The 17,183-nt window shown below is 36.9% G+C and overlaps 1 protein-coding gene and 1 long non-coding RNA gene across 2 annotated transcripts; both read right to left on the bottom strand.

The window, feature by feature from the left end:
• Nucleotides 1–12,919: 12,919 nt before the first annotated feature.
• Nucleotides 12,920–14,734, bottom strand: LOC149588790 (uncharacterized). Its single transcript, XM_089862329.1, has 3 exons — nt 14,261–14,734; nt 13,408–13,721; nt 12,920–13,353 (listed from the first exon to the last, which is right to left on the bottom strand). Exons 1-3 carry the CDS (start codon nt 14,300–14,302, stop codon nt 13,143–13,145), a joined length of 567 nt encoding a protein of 188 aa, XP_089718455.1. The 5' UTR covers nt 14,303–14,734; the 3' UTR covers nt 12,920–13,142.
• A 510-nt stretch (nt 14,735–15,244) lies between these two features.
• Nucleotides 15,245–16,908, bottom strand: LOC149588791 (uncharacterized). Its single transcript, XR_016379794.1, has 3 exons — nt 16,682–16,908; nt 15,453–15,525; nt 15,245–15,379 (listed from the first exon to the last, which is right to left on the bottom strand). It is a non-coding gene; the product is annotated as an uncharacterized LOC149588791 (long non-coding RNA).
• Between the last annotated feature and the right edge of the window lie 275 nt (nt 16,909–17,183).

The following is a 17,183-nucleotide window of genomic DNA, read 5'->3' on the forward strand; positions in this document are numbered from 1 at the left end:
TACATTTTTTAGTTAATTTAAAAATTATTATTTTTTACGTTTTAATTCTCGGGGTTTAAGAATGTTTTTTTTTCTTTTTATCATGTTATTAAAGGGATAGAATCGGCTTTATCTGAGTTGGTCACACTAACATTGGTTTTCTATAAATTAACCACCCCTAAAAACATGGGGGTCAGTAGAAATCGCGAGAAAAATTTATTAATTAAAATAAACGTGAATAAAAATTGAAATTTTGAACGCCAGATTTAAAATCGGCCACCATTTTCAACCCATTACCTACGTAGGTAAAGTTCGGCCTCTGATTGGTTGGTAGTAGTTGGAATGAAAACTGTCGTTTAAGGAGTAAAAAGTAGTAGGAACGAGAATCTAGGTCAGCTTGCCTGGTGAATCGTCGTCTGCTTATATGCTTAAGAATGTCAGACGAGAAAGTATTTCTAATCATTCCGGTCCTGAATCTGAGGATGAAAGTTCGAACTCTGATTCTTTGGATTCAGAAAATTCGGAACAATTTATAATAAACGAATCTGAGGGTAGTTCTTCTGAAGTAGAAGAATTTGGTGTGCAGCAATACCAATTCCCGTCAATCTGTATCATACTGCGCTCACAGAATGAATCCCCCTACCAGTAGGAAAAACACTACGGAGCCTTAGAGACTTATGAAGTCGAAATTGGTAGAGACGAACTAGTAACGTTTTTCGGTGGTTCGGCTCTGTGTCACCAGGTGCCCTCATGATCGCAAAACAAGAGCATTTTGGATCTTTTAATCGTAATTTAAAAATCATTAATTAAACTAAAATATAAAAACATATATATTTTCAGAATCCTTATTTGTCTATCAATCGAAATAAATTAACCTTATAGGGATTTATTGCAATGAAATTAAAAGAAAGTATCCCTTTAAATAAAAATTTTGTTTCAAGGTTTTCATACTTCTCAAATTAAGACTGAAAGGTTTGGTTACTTAAAAAATTTTAAATAATTAAATTATAATTACTGTTTTTACCTTTGACAAAGGTTTTAAATAATTAAATTAATAATTACTGTTTTTACATTTAACAAAGGTTTTCAAAAGATATATTTTTTAATTATTTACGCGTATTACACTTTTAATATTATGGTTTTTACATTTAAATCATAACACATTTACGAAAAGAGTTTAATTTAATGGAAGTAATAATACAATAAGCATGAATCTATATAATTATAATTTAAATTCATGAATAAGATGATTCGTTTATAGAAAAATATTATATTATGATAAATTCTATATTTTAATGAAATTTATAACTGTATTATTCCAAGAAAGCGTGTATATTTCGGCCTTGCAAAGCAAGATTACGACACTTGCCACGAGAAGGCAATATACTCCGCACAGGTTAACAACATTAGCCTACACATGAGATTAAATCGGGATCCGACGGTAAAATCATCATGCGTGACGACTCAATTTTTTTAAAATATTTAATAACAGTATCTTATTGACGAGTAGCCCTTAAAAGGGCTGTTTTTTTTCGCCAATTCTCAGAAAACATCTGTCCCTTTAGGCATGCGCAATTACTTCAAAGGCATCAGCCTGCCTAACTGAGGCATTGGCCAACGTCGTTAGCGGCTCAGCCAGTTTTGCTTGGGACGCGGCTATAGATTCAAGGGCTTTCCTCACGCCTCCATATTTTCTATTTTGGGCAGTTTGGGTCTCCCCCAAATGCTCCGCGGCCCGTTCATAGGGCGTTTTACGGCTTTCGCCCCTCCTCATTTAATTCTATAAATTTCTTATGCTTTTGTCAGTAAATGTCAGGATTAGCCTAAATTATTTGCTATACAAAATTTTTTTGCAGAATCTACAACGGAATTTGGCACAAAACCCATTTCTTCGTTTCCACTCCATTCTCGGAAATCTCGCGGTTGGTTGGAATAGTAAGGGTCGGTTTTTCTACCTCCATTGTGACAATCGGTGCCACATAAACCTCGAAGGTGTCATCTAAGGCAACGAATGACAATGTGGAAGCCTTTGAGGAACCATTGTCCGCAGGAGTGCGGAGGGAAGAAGTTGATGGGGTATGCTCTTCGGGGAACCCCGCGTCAATTACCGAATCTAGGCCCGTGACTAAACCCTTGCCAAAAACTTGGAACAACCCCCCTTCTAAATCCGTAATGGACTCCGTAGGTGGCCCACCACTAGTCTTGCCAATATTGGCATTTGAGGCTTTGGCTTTTACGTGCGATATCCATGCCGTAAAGCACTAACGGAGTTATTATATTAAAATGAATTTAAATTAACACACCTTCTTCCTCTTTTCAACATTTTTCGACGCCCCAACTCCCCAACTATTTAATTGGGAGGCTAGGTCTTCCCACAGGGTCTTGTACTTGGCCCTACTAAATGTCGCGCTAAATTTCATTTGCAGAAAATTTCTATGTGCTTGTAAAAATTGAAATTCAACGTAAATTAATTGTTGTTTTGCGTGTACTTTAACACTCATTTTAAATTAATGTTAAAGAGAAATTTAAGAATAAATATTTTTAAACAAAAAAAGAAGCACGTATTTCTATCTTGAGGAAAGAAATCTAAAGAGAGAAAATTTTCTTTGTATTGAATGAATTCCCAATACAAAGACCCTTTTCCCAAATTTTTCACTCCTTGGAAAAACCAAAGTTTCCCTCTCTTCAATTTGAAAGCGCGCCTTATAAAATTGACCAATAAAGAAGAAGTGGGCGTGAAAAAGTTTCACATGTAGTCTCACGTTATGGAAAAAACAACACGTGGCAGGAAGTGACGTCAATTTAGATAGAGAGAAAAATTTCAAAGTATCCGAATGACGATTAGGATTGGACTTAGAGAATACGGTTTTTTCGATCAATTCCGAATGAGCCCGATCCGAATGAAAAGGATTGGGAGTGATTCAAATTATTTTAAATTTTTAGAGAATAGGGTCCTGGATCCATATGTCACCTCTTCCTTCCACCGGGGAACATCCTTTACCAATTCTTGCCTGCCCTTGATAAGGAGTAAACGAGTAAAACCAGTCCCTTTGATTACAAAAATGTTTCGTAGCGCCAGAATCTACGATCCATTCCTTAGTGCCAACGGTACTGCAGAACGCTGTAGCAACAAATGCTCCTTCCACTGGTTTTGTTTTCTCGTTCCTTTATTTCTGTTCTTGTCGCTTGGGTCGACGGCAATTGGCTGCTTGATGACCCCTGAGGTTACAATTGTAACACCTTCCATTGAATTACGATAACTTGCTACCGGCTTTAGGCTTCATTCGTTTCCCATTCGCGTCTGGATGTTGAGCGAAAAGCCTTGTGCATGAGGTCTTGATCTGTATCACGTTGACATGGTCATCCATGTTCAGCTACTACTTCAGGTTTAAAATCCTCGTCATAGAATTGATATATATATATTGGTTTTTCGCTGTCTTCAGAATATTCAAGCTAACCGCTCTCAACGAGTCGTCTATACCGTGGCGAATTTAGTCAGTGTCGTCCTGTCCTCTCTGGTGTTCCACAGGGTTCCATTCTTTGGCCTCTGTTGTTCAACCTATTTGTGTCAGATTTGCCGAGTGCACTCTCTGGGGACTGTTCCTTGTATCAATATGCCGATGATAGTTACACATCCGAGGGGTCGGACGTTTGTCAAAATCCCGTACAGTTCGTTTGAAATCTATTAAAATCTCTCTCGAAAATCTCGAAATCCCGAAATCTTACCCTTAAAATCTCAAAATCCTGAAATCTCACGTCAAAATCTAGAAATCCCAAAATCTCACGTCAAAATCTCAAAATCCCAAAGTCCCTACCTCAAAATCTGAAAATCCCGAAATCCCTACCTTAAAATCTGAAAATCCCGAAATCTTCACCTAAAATCCCGAAATCCCACATTAAAATCTAGAAATCCCGAAATCTTAACGTAAAATCCCGAAATCTCACCCTAAAATATCAAAATCTGAAAACCCCCACGCTTACAATACACGTTTTGAATCTATTTAAGAGGGGAAGACACGAGGGTAAAACTGCCTTCCATCTCTCTTTTTGGCACCTGCGCTATGTAAGAGTTCTGTATTACAAACAAGACTATTTTTCTTGATTTTTCTCCAGTATTCATTACGGTAATTTAAAACAAAATTAAAGTCTAAAACCTAAACCTATATTTCAAAATCTCGAACTATTCTTTGAACACCGGAAGTTAATAGTAAATCTTGATATCCCCTGCAAATACCCAAAATTTCATCAAAAATCCGAAAATCTCCTCGAAATCTGAAAATCTCCCTCAAAATCCCGAAATCACCTTCAAAATCTGAAAATCCTGAACAAAATCCCGAAATCTCCTTCAAAATCTGAAAATCCTGAACAAAAACCAAAAATCTCCTTCAAAATCTGGAAATCGCGTTCAAAATCTGAAAATCTCATTAAAAATCCCGAAATCTTAAAATCTTGGAGTAGATTTCAAGATTTCTAAAATCTCAGTCAGAATATCAAAATCTGGGGAAAATTTCAAAATCTTGGTCAAAATCTTGAAATCTCAAAATCCCGTACACTAAAATGCCGAACGTCCGACCCCTCGTACACATCTCTAGATATACGATCCACGGCGGACCAACTGACATTGCAAGATAACATTAACAATATCTTCACGTGGGGTCTTGCTAACAACATCTCCCTTAACATCAATAAATGTTGCTTTATGGTCATCTCTCGGCGGAGCCCAAAAGATAACGTTATCTATTTTATACAAAGCGTTCCATTAAATCGCGTTGTCTCCATGAAACTCCTAGGTGTCCAGATATCAAGCGATTTAAGTTGGTCCTCTAATTTCACTCACGCTAGAAACCGAGCAACACGTCTGTGTGGTCTGATTCGTCGAACCTCCGGGTACTCCAAAGCGTCTATTACCCTATATCGATCTTTGTGCCTGCCTGTCCTCCCTTACAAAAATCTTCTTTAGAACTCTTTAGAAAATTCCTTGGGAAATTTCTTTAGAAATCCTTAAGGGGTTCTTTGGGAAATTGGGGAATATTGGCCTCTTTTTCTTTGGAAAATGCTTTGGAAATATCTTTGGAAATTCCTTGGGAAATAACTTTGGAATTTCTTTGGGAAATAACTTTGGAATTTCCTGGGGAATAACTTTGGAATTTTCCTGGGAAATATCTTTGGAATTTTCTTGGGAAATAACTTTGGAATTTTCTTGAAAAATATCTTTGGAATTTTCTTGTGAAATAACTTTGGAATTATCCTGGGAAATATCTTTGGAATTTTCTTGTGAAATAACTTTGGAATTATCCTGGGAAATATCTTTGGAATTTTCTTGGGAAATATAGGGAACATTATGGTGTAAATTAATTTAGCCCTCTAGAAACGAGGATAGTTCTCACATGCAGAACCATATCCAAATGCAGGGAGTGCAGTTCTTGTATGCTGAACAACACACCTTATAGCGCTGGTAGTTCTCGCATGCAGTGCGACACTGCTTATAAAGTCAGACTTTTCATCGACTTAAAACATCCGAAAACGGCAGATAGTTTTAACCTTGTGTAAATGTATGGGTACTAAGTGGGTTTTGGAGGCTTCAATGGCTAAGCAGTAGATAAAGATGTTATTGTTAAGTTTAATAATGTATTTTCACTGATAATTTTTTGAGTACCAGAAACGCGTTTAACCTTATTTTATCTACAATATTTTTTAAAAATATATTTAATTGGGACTCTAATTACGCTCGAAATAAAGATAAAACATGTCACAAAAGAATTAATTTTAGGTTAGTTTTACTTTTCAAAAGCGAAAATATTCACTAGATGTTTTTTGGAAATTTATCTCAAGAGTTTCTAAAGAATTTGCTTTGAAAAACAAACCCTAGACCTTCTTTGGAAATTAATCTCTAGAATTCCTAAAGAGTTTCTTTGGAAAATATACCTTATACATTCTTTGGAAATTTACCTTTAGAATTCCTAAAAAATTTCTTTGGAAAATATTCGTTAAACCTTCTTTGGAAATTAATCTCTAGAATTCCTAAGGAGTTTCTTTGGAAAATAAACCTTATACATTCTTTGGAAATTTACATCTAGAATTCCTAAAGAATTTCTTTCGAAAATATTCGTTAAACCTTCTTTGGAAATTAATCTCTAGAATTCCTAAAGAGTTTCTTTGGAAAATTAACCTCATACATTCTTTGGAAATTTACGTCTAGAATTCCTAAAGAGTTTCTTTGGAAAATAAACCTTATACATTCTTTGGAAATTTACCTCTAGAATTCCTAAAGAATTTCTTTGGAGAATATTCTTTAAACCTTCTTTGGAAATTAATCTCTAGAATTCCTAAAGAGTTTCTTTGGAAAATTAACCTTATACCGTCTTTGGAAATTTACCTCTAGAATTCCTAAAGAATTTCTTTGGAAAATATTCGTTCAGCCTTCTTTGGAAATTAATCTCTAGAATTCCTAAAGAGTTTCTTTGGAAAATATTCGTTATACCATCTTTGGAAATTAATCTCTAGAATTCCTAAAGAGTTTCTTTGGAAAATATTCGTCATACCTTCTTTGGAAATTAATCTCTAGAATTCCTAAAGAGTTTCTTTGGAAAATAAACCTTATACCTTCTTTGGAAATATATCTCTAGAATTCCTAAAGAACTTCTTTGGAAAATAATCTCAAGACATTCTTTGGGCATTTGTCTCAAGACTTCTTTAGGAAATTCCAAAGGAAGTCTTTGGGAATTGTTCCTTTAGAAAATGATCCCATGGGCTCCATAGGGTTCCAAAGAATGGTCTTTAGAGTTCTTAAGAACATTTTTGTAAGGGCTAGAGTACGCTAATCCGGTGTGGAACCCATACTTAAAGAAGGACATTGCTTCTCTTGAGGGTGTCCAGCGCAAGTTTCTACTTGAAGTCACCCAGACCAGGCAAAGCAAATCACATCACATCCCTTATGCTAGGCGTCTACAAAATTTACTTCTTTTACCATTAACGACTCGCCAATACGTATCTGACTTAGTGACGCTTCTTCGATTCGCGCGATCTCCGTTCTTCGATCTAGATTATTTTGTGAGACTTAGCTCGACGCATTCTGTCCCCACTTACTTCATCCCATACGCAAGATGTCTGCCTTGAAGAAGTCCTATTTTTACCGGATTGTACGATTGTGGAATAGCCTACCCTGTGACATTCGTCAAAATTGTACTCTTTCAATACCACAATTTCTGTCTCTAGTGTCTAATTTGGTCTTCAATATTTGGTTACGTGAAAATTTGTAATTTTACTTATTTATTAAATATTTTTATTGTTTTTATTTTTTTTTTAATTTCTGTTTTCTGTGTGGTTCTCTTTATTGTTGTTAAGTGTTGTCCCGGTAACCACCACATATAGGCTTACCTCTGTGGTTGCCAGGGAATTATTTTTGCGAAATAAATATTATTATTATTATTATTATATCTGCGCTGTTAGCGAATCATAAGATGATGGCAACGTTCCAATCATTTTATACGTGATGTGTTTACCATCGATCTTCTCCCCGGCTTCTGCTAACTCGTCAGCCATTCATTGCAAATATTCTATCCAGAAAGTCAGGTATGTCTTCACTCTCTTGATAAACGATAGCATGAATTTGGCTAACAAGTGTCCCATTCTTGCTCGTGATTTAGGCTCATAAGTTTCACAAATCTGCGTCCATAACTTGGGGGAACACGCGTAATCATAAACTTTGTTCGAAACGTAGAACTAATCCCTGTCAAGTCCGGAAATAACAACAATAGCAGTTTTAACTCAGCTCTTTATTAGATGCTTCACACAGCGCGATAAGAATACAAAAAGCCCCCGAGTTACTGATAACACCGGTTTATATAATAATACATTATGGCTGCGCGCGTAAAATATTAATAGACAGGCAAGGATTCATACCATTAAAGAAGGAGCGCAATATTATCCATATTTTCATTTCATATACAGAGAAAAGAAATTATTATGTTTCTGAGAGGAGCTTCCTATTTTGGTTGTTGTTTTGAAAAATATATCGCAATGCACGGGCCTTGATAGATATAGGAGGCAATGAATGAAATATATCACAATGCACGGGCCTTGATAGATATTGGAGGCAATGAATGAAATATATCGCTGCACGGGCCTTGGTAGATATAGGAGGAAATGATTTAATCTCTCTCTTTGCACGAGAGAGAGTTTATCTTTAATACTTAAATAAATATAATTATTTTTAATTATTTTAATCTTCAATAATTAACATTAATAATAGTTAAATCGTTTAAAATAAAGTTATACCTATTATCTTCTCAAACTTTGCTAATATTGACGTTTAAATTGAAGCGTACCCCTCTTACCCGATTTTTTTTTAAATTTTGGTATATATATGGAAATATGTTTCCCTTATAACTGTAAGGAAAGAACGCATTTGCGAAAATCTTTGGTGGCCGATCCCACCCTAGGGAGGCTAGACGTTTTTTCCCTAGCTGATCGCCGCGTATAAATTAAAACCAAACGATGATAATGGAGTAGAAGCCAATGATACAGATTGGTGTCTATGTGGAATATACGGAAGACCAGTGGATGGTGGTGTTAGAAGCCAGTGTAAGTGCAGACTGGTGTCAATGTGGGATTGACAAAGAACAGAAGATGGCGGTGTTGGAAGCCAGAAAAGCACTGGTGTTCATGTGGGGTGGACGAAGACCAAACGTGGTGGTGTGAGAACTCAAGTATAGAGTAGCCAATGGAGAGAAATACAATTTTTCAAATTTCCGTGAACTGTCAATGCGGACCGGAAATTGGGAACACGTTCGCTCCGACACGCACACTGCGAACGCGGTCACGTTGGTGTAACAACGGACAGACAGACACACACACAGACACGGCCATTACAGAACCTCTCCTGGACTACGTCACACGGAGAGGTTAAAACAAATGATCGCCTTCGCTGTTCCTAAATTTTGAACGCGTTCATTATGAAAGTGTTAAGATTTTGTGTTCAACTGTTAAGATTTTTCCAAATAGAAACCAAAATTTCAAGTTGAACACCAAAATTAATTGAAGTGTTCAATAAATTACCTTTTTTCCTCACTTAAACATATGAAGAAACCAAAATTTGATTTTTGAACACTTAAATGTGTTCAAATCTTTAACACATTTTTTTCTGTGTAGAAAGTGTAGAGACTTGAAAGTGTAACATTATACCACTCTCGTGGTAAAATATGATATTGAATTGTAAATTCGTATTCCTTTAAAGAAAATAGATAATTCACGATTTACAAATTCTATTCTAGTACATTCTGACACTGCAAAGAATGACTGACACCTCGGGTGTCTATCAGTTTATTGAAATTTTTTATGATATTTAATTTATTCTAAGGATTGCTTTTAGTCAGTCGTCACAACCAGTAATTCAGTTATAGATTTAAAGCAGTTATTGAGAACTCATTTTATGTTTCCAATGGGCATGTCACTTGCGTTCATTAATTTGATCTGACAATGTTTTCTATAAAATTAAATGATCATTAACAGTAACGACATTAACAACTGGCTCAATGCATGAAGTGATTTGACGCGTGCCACGGCTTTATTGTGCCTTGTGACACGTTAAAGATGAAAACTAATTTTAGAAAAGACAAGTTTAGTTCAAATATAGTTAGGACTAACCATCTGAGGGTCGCCAATTGAAAACAACATTCATCAATGATAAATACTTTTCTTCACATTCAAGACAGTTTTCGCTCAAATAAAATTTTTGAAACACCTAACAATTCTTGTTCCTAAAATATTGGCTTAAACACCCGAGTTAAGTATATTTGATAAATATTTGTAAATAAAATGGACGCTTCGCTAGAGTTCATAGTGTTTCACACAAATGTTAACAATTAAACTTTTAAACTTTAAATTATTATATAACACTTTTAAACCAATTTGATATATAATTTTGGAAACCTGTTAAATAAATCTTAAAATTAATATAAAAGAGTACGTATAACAATATTTGTATTTATGAACTTGAATATGTTATGAAAGGTTAAGATTTCTCTTAAGAAGGATTATAGATTGTGTAAAATTAGTACTCCTCCTGTATAATACAAATATATACTAAAGTATCGATATTTTGAAGTTGCGGCAGCTGTTGTTGGTGAAGTTAAAATGACCTTAAAGTTTGTCAGAAATTCAAATATTTCACACTTGTCGTCATGTTTATATAAGACTCTTAATATGGTAGAATTGTTGTATAAGTTTAATATGACGTAAATATCGACAGTTACAAAAGACCTTGTTTTGACGACAAGAGTTCACAGTTAAATAGCTCGTTTTGTTAATTTTGTAGGGGTATGGACAAAATGGGTAAGTTTGGAAAATTTCCCATATTATTTTTATGGCGATTTTCCAGTTTTTCGCCAAAAGTTGTGATTAATTTTATGCAAATGAATACCATCCTTAGCAACTTTATGGTTTTTAAAATAAACTATTGGAAGGATCTCCTTGAAATTTTAACCACATATTAAGGGCCTCGAATTTAGTTCAGTGGAAAAATTTCAAAACAATGAACTTCATACGAAAAAAGTTACATCCAATCAAAAAACCTTCCTTATACATTTAAGCCGTCATCAGGCCTTATCTAAGGGAGCTAACGCTCCATTAGAAATATGCGCGATTTAACAAGTTTAAGCTAGTATTTTGTAATTCTTTAAGTTTTCGTTTATTAAAATGTACCAATAATGTGAATTATTTGTATGGACCAGTGTTTGCTGCCAGCTCAATGTCATAGCAAAGCAATTGATCTAACGATATCTGCACCATCCTAAATATATATTAAATAAACTCATCCGCCTGAAAATGAATCTCTCATTCAAGCTACCGTCCCCGCATTCCCTATTCTCCCCCGCGCGCCAACCCAACAAACCGGTCTATAAAGAAAATATTTCGAATTTACGCTTTCCAATAAATCGGCTGTCAATCAAATTAACCCTAAACTTGACTTTAGGTGTAAGGTAATATATTTCTGGAATAACGTTGATCATTTTTACAAACTCCGAAAGCGCACCTTTTGCTTGGCATCTTAAATACCCAAAATAATCCTTTAAATTACTTATATTAAAAACGAACATAGATGCCGAAAAAGCGGAGAGGAAAAACCTAACCGTAGCTAGACCTATATTCATAAAAATTCAACAGAGCAGACGACATAATAAAGGTCACATGATCTATGCTTTGAAAAGTTTCGGGACTCTCCCGCTAGGGGCAACGATACGCGCTGAAGTTTAAAGATATGGGTTTTAGCAGAAGGAAATAAGAGAGAAGGGAGACATTAGAGCCTGCTTTGGTAACGAGAGTCCGACCAACCTCAAGAAAACCTCGAAAACTTTGCGCAAGTACACAGCTTTTAACCAATTTACTGCAAAAATAGTTCTTTAAGTTCTCCGCGGTATCAGGCGGCCTATTTGTCTGCTAGATTTTCATTCTCCAAAGGCTTAGGGCTGTCGATGTTTCGTTCTTGTATAATTATAACCTCAAGTATGTATTTTATTGAAACTAATTTTTATTTTTTAATATTAATTCAGAATAATTAGTTTCCATCTATTTATTACCTTCAAATTATCTGATTTTGGTATGTTCTCAATTCCCGTGTATCTAAATTAATTGCACAGCTTGATTTTGTTTATCAACATGAAATTCGGCCATTTTTATCTCCTTCAATGTAAAGTTGTAAACAAAACTACTTTTTATTCGTCAACCGAGACGTCACCTTTTTATGTGACGTCACAGCTACGACAGAAGTTAGATAGCCAATCAGTGAAGGGTAGTTGATTTGAGGTTGGTAAGACTGTTGTTACGAGTGTAAAGCATTATGGAGATACAAAGTGTGTCCCTTCTCTCTTATTCCCTTCTGGTTTTAGCTTATCATTCTAGTCCATCTGTGTTTAATGGTCTTAGGTGAAATCCTTATTGTCGACGGGCGACAGAAATTTTAAAGGGAGTAGGACAGCTTCCATTTAAATTAAGGCAATCCCGTAATTCTCTCTCACTTTAAATATATCGAGCAAACGTAAAAAACAATTCAACATGCCCAACCTAACTAGTACAGTTAAATGCAATGCTTAAACTTTCTAATATAATTCCATTCCTTTTAAAATACACGAACGAAAAATATCTCCTCGCCACAATCCTCTCCCTTCAATGACGAACGAAATATTTTACACTGCCAATGGCGGTACACTGGCACGCCGACGACGACAACAACAACGGGTCAAACCAGAAGTATATAATACTTCTCTTCGAGAGAAGTGTACCACAAAGCGGGGTGAGTGTAACGTCACTCTTCCCAACATTGGAACACTTAGAGCAAGGTTACTAAACCGAATCACACACGCGATAAATAGTTCCCTCATCATTACTCTATTAGCGTTTAAATATTTGGCAAGGCGCGCTTGTGCATTTTGTCCCACGTCAAGACGAGGTTTGTGGGATGATTGCTGGGGATTTAGTGCCAAACAACTATAGAATTCACCTTACGGTGCGATGTCCATTTGTAGTTTGATGAGCGGGACAGCAAACTAAAAGGGGGAGCCTGGGAAGAATGACGTTACATAACTAAAGCATTAAGAGGATACAGAGTGTCATCCTTCCTCTATTATCCCCTTCTGGTCAAACTAATAGATACATCGTAGATGTACATAATACAATGTGGATAAAAAAGGACTATTTGATGAAATTGAAGCTTTCATCATTACGCCCCGCGAGGCTGATCAATATAGCAAAACGATCGCAAGCACAGCATTGTTCATCCTAAGTAAAGTTTTGGTTAATTATTGCATATATTGGAAAAAAACGTTGATAACACCATATCAACGCAAACAAAATAACCTTAATGCAGAGTTAGTTCAATTTAATATAATTAATCTAGAAGTAATTAAATGGGTGGCACTCCGGAATTCGCAGGTGGAAATATTCATTTTCCGTTGCGCGAGAGATAGCGTGCAATGAAAAGATACACGAAAAATTTATAGCCAGAAAATTGCATGGTTAGCCTAAATAAAGAACGGAAGAAAAAAGGAACGCTATAGGAACATTGTCAATAGTGTTGGTCGCCATTGAGTTTTCTAAACGCGACACAAAATAAATAATTGATTTATAATACGACACAATGCGTTTAAGACGTGGGTTAATTTAGGCGTTTAAGCCACGTGGTTGAAGAAAATCTCAGTAATGGCAATGGTTACTGAAACGGACATCAGCATAAAATACAAGTAGAAAGGAGCGATGACGCTTCTGAGGTCTAAGTCGGCCGAGCTTTTCAACGGTCTCTTCCACGTGATGTATTCAATGGGGTGATGGAAAACAAAATCCAGATAGTTGTAAACTTGCGTTTCGAACATTGGCCCCACTCTGCAATAAAACATTTGTCAACTCCGTTCACTCTCTGATAAAGATCATACTGACATAATTTGGCCGTACTCATGTATTCGCGGACTGCTTCTTATCCAAGATGTATTGTAAATGACGTTTAAGTAGTCGAAGCCAAATTCTTGTTGAGAAAAGTAAAGTCCTTCCGCGAAAAACTCTTTAGTCTCAGAATCAGCGGTCAAGACCTCTCCCAAGAGCCAAGTGAGGTGGATGTCTGTTATGATCAGAGCTCTTTCCCCAGAAATTATCGGCAGATATCCATCCAACATAAGAAAATCCATTAAACTTTTGAAAATAGTCTCCTGATCGAGTGCGTCGAGCCATTCCTGAAGAGCTGAATCCTTGGCAGCCTAGATGGGAAGCGCTCATATAAGCAGTTCTCGAATGAGCGGATCCATAATAGTGGTCCTCATAACCGAGGTTCCCCAAATAGCGGTTTTTCGAAAAAGCAGTTTACTCATTACGGCAGTTCCCTAAACAGCGGTTCTCGTTAATGCGGCGTACCGTTACAGCAGTTCCCAAAAGAGCAATTTAACAGATATGTGAAAAACGATTGTCGTTTATGATGATGTAGGTTTGGATGGTCTAAATTTGTTGAAGTTAGGTTATGTTATGTTATTTTAACCCCAGTAGTTTTAGGGTTAGTTTAGGTATTATTATTCCAACCATAATAGTATTAGTTCAAGCTAGCGTATGATGACCTTGTTTTACTTATTAGATTAAGCAAAAGGTAGGGTTACGAATTGTTTAAAGCTCAAGCTAAAAACTGCTATTCTCAAAACAGCAGTTTTTATGGAATTGCGGTTGCTGTTTCGAGGCGTACACCCGCGTAGATACGCACCGAAGACATCAGATGAATCGAGAAATTATTGCGAAAAAGGTTATTTACCAAAACTTGAAGATATTCGAAAGTTCCGCTGCGTTCGATCATTACAGGTGGAATTCCCGATTTGATCAAGTCCGAGAGGGTGTCGATGCAATTGTAACTTTCCGTCGTGAACTCGGTACACAAGAAACAACCCAAGAAAAACAGGATGAAAGTCACTCCGATAAGCCACGACAAAGTTAACAGACGAGAAGTAATGTGGGGCAAAATGCTGGAAACCGCTATGTAGTTTTTCGAAATGCAAAAACCTGTCTTAGAGCACACCAGTCCCGTCTCTCAAGAAAGATCCTCCAAGGAGGATGTATAAGAGGGGACACTCGGAGTCAGACAAAATGCACAAAGTAGTCCCCTGTTACTAAAACGGTATTGTGCCGGTCCCCAGTTACCATGGCTACCGCTACCCTCTCGCGGCAAAAGAGAGCGTGCGATCTCGTGCCTGCGTAGCCTCCTTGCTCTAACCTCATGAGTTTGATTATAGTTTTGAATATCTCTCGTTTCCAAAAACTACCACGTGACGCGCACCGTTACCAACGGCTTGCGCGTCGGAGTTGCTCTCCATTGCATGCGGTATCTTCCAGGGTTTTTCAGCTCCCCTTTCCAGAACGAGTTTACCACCTATACATCCTCCTTGGATCCTCTTATAAAGCAGGCTCGCGCGATGATCAATATTCATTTCAGTTTTTCGCCCCATACCCAATGCAAAGTAGCGAATATTAGAAACAATTTTCTTACGTTCAGCACACAGGAGTGACGCGTTTTCCCAGACGTATTGCAGGGCCTCTCGGGCCACTTTTTCGACAAACTTCCTGTTGGACAACGATTTGTATTTGTTCATTACTATCGAATGAACGACGAGCAAAAACGACAGAAGGATGACGGTTAATGCCGTTAAAATCGCCACCTATAATGAAACCAAGAACCAATCCACCATTGAAACTGTAACTGAGCAAAAATTACCTTAGTGTCCACATTTAGGAAGGATGACGAAGTTATCAAGACTCTCTTCGGGGCGGCGGATACGATAATCATCTTCGAACTTCCAAAGGGCAAAGACGGACTGAAATATTCCTGTCGGCCATCAAAAAATGACAACGGCATGGGAAACATTACACAGTGAACATTCTAAACCCCGGAAAAATTGATGTAGAAATTATTTGTACTTCGCTACTGCCAAATTAGCAGAAACGTTACTTACGTTAGCCAATTCAGGTTCTGAATAAATTCTAATAAGCTCATAAAAATCAAATTTATTGCCTTCGAATATTGCCCTAGAAGTAATTCATAAAATAAAGTTTCAAAATGGTGCAAAAGTGGTCATAAGTTAGTCATTCGCATCTGATACATAATTAATCAGAAAGGGTGACAAACACATTTGACCAGTGAGCACGTATGAGAAGGATACTCGGAGGTACCAAATTCTCCGTCAGCCCCTCTTTCAAACCGCACATGCGCAATCGCCGCAACAGAGAGGGAAACAAACCAGATAAGTTTGTATTCTTAAGCTAGGTTCCCACTTGACCGAAAATGACGACCGAAAACCTGAGCGCTGCGGCAAAAAATTGAGTTTTATACGCAGCCCTACGACGGCAACATTTTAGTTCGGTTCACACATACGGCCGAATTCCGTCAGAAAAGGGCGGTCGACCGGTAGTCGCGTGGCACGAGCTGGAATTGGGACTCGGAGCCAGAAGTTAAGCCTTGTCATTTGATTTTCCCTTGATGGCATCTTAATTAGAGAGCTTACTTCTACCAAATTAAGGTCAGAGATTCAAGTCAAAGGTTTATTACATACAAACACGGCAATAGCGACTCGCGATCAAATCCGATTAGAGAATTCAGACTCATAAGTTCATAACATGCAAATGTGGCAATGGCGACTGGCGAGTTAAAAAAAAACCTCAAAGCGGCGATAAAAAACTCCCCTATTATGACGAATTTTGATTAGTTATGAAAATAATTTTACGTCGTCCTCTGCGTCCAAAAAAGAACACCAAAGCTGTTTCGGTCGCGTCCTGCAGAAGATTTTTTTGCCGCAGAGGTACTTACGCAGTGTTTCTGTCGGGTTTTCGGTCAAGTGGGAACTAAGCTTTAACGGAACATGTGACGTCTGGCTCCTCGGCTGTGCGCCGAGGTAGGTGTGCGTTAGAGAGATATCCGGATGTGCCGTTATAGTTACCTTCCCCTTTTCATCTTTGACTCTCCTTATTCGTGCTCACTCATTTGACCGAGCCAATGAGGATTACATTCGTCTGCAAACGAATTTTCCAAACACTAATTTCTTTCATTTAATAATTTATATGGAGTGTTGGTACGCCTCAGCTTACTAATATCATTCTTGTGCATTTGCGCAAAACTAGTGCATTAAGACAGTTCATTCTCTGTTGGCCTACAATTTAACCTAATTTCAAGTTCAACGAAGATTACTTTATGTTGAAGGATCTTTTTAAATAATCCGCTGTGCTTTCGTACCGCGACACTTGATTCGCCAACTCCCAGGTTTCCTGGCAACAAATTAAAGTATATTACAGTCTTGATTTAATAAATCAATTTGTGCTGCCTCCAAATAGGCCTATTGGTAAACTCACCGTAATTGTCGTATAATTTATAGGAGTCTCGTTGGCATACCTATAATAATTGAGGCATTGTTCAAATAAAAAAAAGTGCATAGATATAAAAACAACAAGTTGGAAAAACCAAAATATTACCTCTCCGAGTCAAGAGGTCTACTACTACAAACTTATTTACCTAGATATTGAATTATTTGAAGTAAAAATTTACGAATTATTGAAGCAGTATTCCAAGCATAGCTAATATACAGTAAAGCAGACGACGTTTCACATCCAATAAGGATAAATGTTGGACACATGGAAGTCAGTTAATGGCAAAAAGAACAGGAAATGAAGTGTGTAAATTTTGGAGAGATATA

The sequence above is a fragment of the Phalangium opilio genome, unplaced genomic scaffold, assembly GCF_054372755.1.
Source record: "Phalangium opilio isolate 3A_F unplaced genomic scaffold, DU_Popi_V2 ptg000537l_1, whole genome shotgun sequence".
NCBI lineage: Eukaryota > Metazoa > Arthropoda > Arachnida > Opiliones > Phalangiidae > Phalangium > Phalangium opilio.